Source organism: Macadamia integrifolia, chromosome 10 (genome assembly GCF_013358625.1).
Source record: "Macadamia integrifolia cultivar HAES 741 chromosome 10, SCU_Mint_v3, whole genome shotgun sequence".
Classification (NCBI taxonomy): Eukaryota; Viridiplantae; Streptophyta; class Magnoliopsida; order Proteales; family Proteaceae; genus Macadamia; species Macadamia integrifolia.
This window is the reverse complement of record NC_056566.1, coordinates 29,415,022-29,421,560: the sequence shown is the minus strand read 5'-3', so window position 1 is coordinate 29,421,560 and position 6,539 is coordinate 29,415,022. Positions and strand designations below refer to the sequence as shown.

Here is a 6,539-nt window from a genome sequence, read left to right as displayed (position 1 = left end):
TAGCGACGGGTTATGATGGCTTTTCGTATATAAAGGCAAATGTGATATCAAACTGACATCTCTTCTAGGTGTCATCCGAATTTAACCTATTTCTTAAAGTTACATTTATGGGACTGTTTAAATGTCACATCTATAGGTCTATTAATAACTTGTAACCGTTTTTTGATTTCCCCTAGTCTTATTCCCAAAAGTTTCTTAAAAATCAAGAGTAAAAAAGGGTTTTCAAAACGATTTGAAAGTGACTATCATGTCATTATCAAAAGTTGACATCATCTTTACACATTTTTCGAGTACGCACGAGAAATGGTATCAATTGCCCTCATTAAAAAAACATGTCATACTAAAAGGGCAGAAAGGCAAGGTTACAAATTATTTTACACCTTAAGAGGTGCTAACAGGAAAATCCCAACATTTACTGTACATGATAAAAAAAAAAATAATATTTATGCATGAGGAAGTACGCATAATGATCTATTTTTTAAGTTTGACAGGGAAAGGAAGAAAAAAATTGAAGACAGTCGAAAACAATGGAACCACTATCAGATTTGGCAACCAGATGAGACCCACTGATAGACTTGTGAAGAAGGAAGAGAAAAGAATATCATGATGGTATAAAATAGAGTCATATATTTATCAAAAGAAACAAGAAAGGGTATTTTCTTCCTCGAAATAAAGAATGGATTTTGTTAGTCGCCTGGATCCACAAGATCCTTTGAAGGTACACAATCAAAAGCAATAAAAATTATGATTTATCAACTTTTATGAACGTGAATAACAGAATGAGAAACCAAAATTGAAAGTCAACTCCCCAACGAGTCCAAGACAATGTCAAGCAGAAAATTTTCTATTAACAGAAACAGCAACAAATTCCAAGTTATTATACATGAGAATTCCCAGAGATCATCTGTTCCAATAATAAGTAAAACATTAAAAGACAAATAACTTACTGCATATTTCATGTCATCATAGTTGGTATAATCCACAATTCCAGTGGTACCTAACAAAATGTCACCCAAAAAGATTCAGCAATCATCCAAATCATCCAATGAATTCTCCAAAATACAGCAAATCCACATTCTTTCAGAAAGATTAAAAAAAAAAAAAAAAAAGACAAGCTGAAGAGATGAGAGGTAAAGAACATATAAACAGTCCTTGAATACACATATCAGCACTTCAGCAGACTAATCAGAAGCCCATTATTAGATTGGAATACAAACTAAAACAAAGCTCAAGGAAGGGCCCTTGCAGAAGTTGTTTTAACTTTTAACGTCCATAAGATTGCTTAATCCACCCTTGTCTATCAAATCCAGGGATTGACCACATAAATTGTATCCATTTAGGTCCATCAACAGCTAGATAAATAATTTCTTACAACTTTCCAAACAACGTCAACCAAAGCGCTTGCCATTCATCTTGCCCTCTCTTGGCCTTCAACAAGGACCGCATGACTTCACTGATTTCTAAATTCAATGGTCTGACCCCCCTCCCCTACCCCCTTTTTTTGGGCAATGAACAGAGGCAGTTGTCAAGATATCAGAGTAAGGGGATAAAATGACGATATCCCAAAGTGCAAAAGGACTGGATAGTAAAAATCAAGGCAGCAACAACAAAGCAACGCCTAGCTAGCCAAGACGACAGTACAGGCTGAGCCATCCTGTCGCAGCAACAACTGTAATGCATCCAAAACTGATGCTAGGTCAAATAGCACAACCTGATAAGGAATTACCAAGGAGGCTCATCACATCAAGATAAAAACTTTGAAACCCACATGAAAGGGCCAATAAAAGCCATGATAATAGCAATAATGGGAACTCCTTCCTAGCAGGGCCCGAGAAAACCTAAATGATATCTTCAAACTCTCCCTCCAAACGATGACCAGACCAAACAATGGAAGAGCGCAAAAATGTATTACTCCTTATAGGCATAAGTGGGATGATTGGCAAATAATCAGTGTCTGGAGTTGCACTTTAGCAACTGAATTTGGAATCGAAGTACTCTGAAGAGATCAAACTCCACAATTATGATATGTTTGTGATGCAGGAAGGTTTTGACAGCCTTTGAACCCACCCCCAAAAAAATTCCTAAGAAGATATATTGTTACAAATAACAACAGAGGCATCAAATGCAAAGAGTTTGTATGAGAAGTCAAGGAAAACAAGAAATTCAAATAGAGGATGGAGAAAGTCAAGAAACCTACGTGTAGAATACATAGAACAGACAGAAACAGTAGATTTCCCTCTTAAATTGTCCTTCATACTGATAGAACTTTTGGGCAAATAAATCCTAATTTTAAGGCTTCAATATTAAAACAATTAAGGACTCATGAAAACTCATTCTAGACCACAATACTCAACTAAAACCCAAAGAATAATCCAAATTACAATTGAATTCCCCATTAACCTAAACAACATGGCTACCAAGAAAATATGTACGTGTTCATTGTTGCAAAAAGCCTACAATTAATAAGTATACCAAACTTAATATAAATGATAAATTTTCTGTACATCATTAAAACCATGTCCCGCATTGCTCCTCCCTCACCTCAAAATTAATATTCTCAGTAATTTTTAGAATTGCATAAATACTTGCTCAGCATGCCAAATAATATGCTATCATAAAATTCAAATTCTATTTTCCTCTTATTTTGTCTTAAATTGATAAATAAATAGTTTGGGTCCCAAATCCGTAGTGCTGCAAAGTCGGATCTCAGGATGTCAGCTTACAAATGAAATCTACTAACACTAAATGAATGCAACTTACCACCACTATCACGGAACACCTGAGAGAAGCAAACGTCTCCAGCTCGACGCATATGATCCTGGTGTGTAGGACAGAGAGATGAGATAAACAAGGGTAAAGTATTATGCCACAGAGAATGGCAATGAAGAGTTTGGAAACAAATTATCATATATTAGGTATGTCCTCACCTTTAGATCTTGCCATGAGGCGGAAGAAGGTAACCCAGTGACCAACACTGCATGGAAAAAAAAAATAGTGTCCAATCAAATAATACACATCATTGTAAGGACTAAGGAGAAAGGTGTCAGAAAGGAAATGGATGGCAATGCACACCACGATAATCCGAGTGCCTAGAGAGACCACCGCGGCCACCCCCACCATTGTAACTACTACGACGATCTATTGATGAGGAGTGCCCTCGCCCACCATGTGCCAGCTCCACCTATTAGAATGTAGAACACCAGAAACATAAGTTGGTGGTGGAGTGCAAAAGCATAGCCTATTAATGGACAATATAAAAATCCAAAAAAATAATAGAAGGATTACTAACACGTAAACGGTGTCCATCAAAGTTATATCCGTCACGACCACGAATAGCATCTTCAGCATCACGAGCCTCTTCAAACTACAATCAAATCAACAATAAAATTAGGAAAATGACCTCCTTTTTTTTTTTGGTGGAGGGGCTGGCAAAAGCATGGCCAGAAAAGAAAGAAAAACAAAACATTTCATGATAAGAATTTAGCAACATGCTAAACAGAAAGGAAGATTTTCAAAGAAAAAAAAAATCTGAAATCATTTGTGGGTCGATGAATGCTCAGTTTACCTCAACAAAAGCATAGCCCGGAGGCCTTGGTGGGATCTTCAAATCAATGTCAACAATAGGTCCATACTGCAATGTGGAAACCAATGAATATATCATTAAAAAAATCATAAATTAAGCACATGAAGAAATCCCAACCAAATCCATATGTCCACTTTACTCCATCATCAGTGCGGGAGCGCCAGCAATACAATTGTGATATTTATAGAATAGCATGTCCACGCTATAACCAATCCATAATAGGTACCTTTTCAAAGGCTGTCAATTATCTTCTCTTTTTTTTCTCCTCTACAGTTGCTTGCACCATAACCCAAAGGTGACCCACACTCGGGGAGGGTAAGGGAGTGAGGGATATGCATAGAGCAGAACAACAACGGAGAAGGAAGGAAGTGCATACTGCCAAAGGAGGGTGCATGTGCACCAAGGGCAAAGCAGGTGAAGGGGATTCAATCCCAGGAACTAGCTACCACCAGCTTAGGTTCTTGCCAACTGAGCTAGCCAGCACCTTCAATGGCTCACAATTCAGTTGTACACATTCCGACTCTGATTTAAATGCACAATTTGACTATAACTAAGGCCCTCTTTGGTATCATATTTTTCTTTTTATTTTTGTTCACAAAAATGATTTTGGTTGCATTTGGTATCTCATTTATGGAGGTTGTTTCTATTTTTTTTTTTAAATTATAACACATAAAAACCAAAAAGAGATCAATAGTCGTTTATGTGTTTTGGCCAAATTTGATTTTCAGTTATTTTTTTGCTGAATTTTAATGAGCACGTGCTTAAAGTCCCAATATGGAGGGGTAAAGTAGTCATTTCTTTTGTAAAATTAGAAATCCAAGCCCCTTGCACCCTCTTCTTCAATCCAAAGTGGAAAAAGAGAGTTATAAAGAAGATGGGGGAAAGGAACATCTATTCACCCATTTCTTCAAATAAAACCATTTTGCACGTAAAGATACCAAATTATTTATCACAATAAACCATTTTCGTCAAGCAGTTACCAAACCATTTTTATGTTTTGATAAAAAACGATTTTCATTGATGATTTTTGTTAAATAGGGAAAAACCGAAAAGAAAAATGATACCAAAGAGGGCCTAAATTCCACTAACCATGTCATATACAAGAAGTAATCCATTAAACATTCATGCTATGAATATTCATCCCTTTTGTTACCAAAGAAATATATATGTATTCATCCCTTTTCCCATCATCAATATAATATAAAGGGAAAATCAGAGTGAATCGCATAACTTGGAATGATTAACATAAATAAAATAAAATAAAAATGCCCGGCGGAAAAGGGGGAGAGGTATGAAAATGCAACGGAGCTTCACTCCCACAATAATTCATCAGATTATTATAGCAACAAGGAACTCAATAACTGCCTTTTTGGGGGTTGGGGTTGGGGGTTGGGGGCCAGGGGGGGTAACATAATCGAAACAATTCCAATTAATATCAATCACCTTGTAGAACAGATCTTCCACTTCCCGCTCGCGAATATCACCAGGGAGATTACCAACATAAAGGGTTCGACTTGAACGGCCGCTCATTGTTGCTGGGATTTACAGAAGAAAAGGAAAAAATAAATATAAGTATATTTTTTCTTTCCACCGTCCCTTGGACACACACACACAAACGCAGTCGAGGCAAATAAGTAACATGCACCTAAGAGGAACCCTAACTTCTTCGATCCCAATCCCAAATAAGGAAAGGGAATTAGCAAAATCTATCTTCGTACCAAACAAATCATGAGCACCGAAAAATGAAACGAAGCTCCCAAACATAATCAAAGATACATACAAGCATGACAAGAAGCTAATATTTTTAACAAATAAATTTTAATTTTGAAAATAATCAGGAGAAAGAACCGCAAGAAAACAACTGAAATTGGCTCGAATTTAGATGAACAGTTATCGGGCATGCCAATGTTCGATTAAAAAAAAAAAATCAGAGTAACTAAACGATCGTTCATCCGTAAATCCCAAAACATTTAAACGACGAACGCGATACATTTCCCATGAACAATAATTTACAAAAATGTAACAAAAAAGAATCATAGATTGCATACATTTGTATGCACAGATGAAGCGGTATGAAGAATCTGAGAAAAATTAACTACGAATCGAAAGCAAAGGCTGCTCTTCGAATTCTAGGGTTCGGAACTTACTCCACAGGAACAGAGGATAGTAGAGACGGTGAGCGAGAACCAGCACGAATGTGGGGGAAGATTCGAGGGTTTAGGTGTTTTACCTTCTCGGCTGATGATAAAATAGGACCATCAAACGATGGAGGCCACCGCTTGTTTAGATAATTGTCTACATGCACGTGATGCCAGTGGGACGGCTCAGATTTAAGTGTTCAGTTACTAACTTCTTAATGCAGCGGTTATTTTATCGAAAAATTACAAAATTACTCATAAAATGTTTCAATTAACAAAAATACTCAAAATTATATTTTTCTTCACAAAGCTATCCACTTAAAGTTTAAAATTAATAAAAATACTCAAAATTGAGTTTTGGTTTATAAAATTATACACCTAACGTTTCTATTGACAAAAATACCCAAAATCATATTTGGGTTTACAAAACGACACAAAATAGTGATTCTTCATCTTCCACATATAATCAAGTATTTTTTAATAACTGAAACTTTGAGTAAATAATTTTGTAAACCTAAACTCAATTTTGAGTATTTTTGTTAAATTAAACTTTAAGTGGGTAGTTTTATAAAGGGAAATCCAAAAGTGGGTCATCATGTAATTTTTCTTATTCTATTATATGGGGAATGGTTCTCTCAAAATTAGAGAATAAACTAGTGTCAGTCATTCTGATTTTGATTTTCTTGTGAGAATTAATGAAATCAAAACATAATCCAATAAGGATACATGGGATTTGATTGGTCTTAGTTTTGATTTTGGTTTATTATCAGTTTGTTTTGATTTATTAAGTAAATATATTCAAGAGTATGAATGAAAAA

At 35.7% G+C, this 6,539-nt stretch overlaps 1 protein-coding gene across 5 annotated transcripts in view; it reads right to left on the bottom strand.

The window, feature by feature from the left end:
- The window catches only part of LOC122091437 (serine/arginine-rich-splicing factor SR34-like), a 13,319-nt gene extending 7,450 nt beyond the window's left edge, over positions 1-5,869 (bottom strand). For 3 of the 5 annotated variants that reach the window (XR_006143930.1, XM_042661385.1, XM_042661381.1), the window contains exons 1-8: positions 5,731-5,869; positions 5,027-5,118; positions 3,566-3,631; positions 3,290-3,364; positions 3,073-3,181; positions 2,928-2,974; positions 2,761-2,818; positions 948-997 (exon numbers count right to left, since the gene is read on the bottom strand). Coding sequence is in view for 4 of the 5 variants with exons in the window: in XM_042661385.1 (XP_042517319.1) it covers positions 948-997; positions 2,761-2,818; positions 2,928-2,974; positions 3,073-3,181; positions 3,290-3,364; positions 3,566-3,631; positions 5,027-5,113 (492 nt within the window). In the remaining variant the exon portion in view is untranslated. Of the gene's footprint in view, positions 1-947; positions 998-2,760; positions 2,819-2,927; positions 2,975-3,072; positions 3,182-3,289; positions 3,365-3,565; positions 3,632-5,026; positions 5,124-5,631; positions 5,651-5,730 lie in introns of those variants that run through there. The other 2 variants (XM_042661383.1, XM_042661384.1) reach the window with 2 other exon arrangements.
- Between the last annotated feature and the right edge of the window lie 670 nt (positions 5,870-6,539).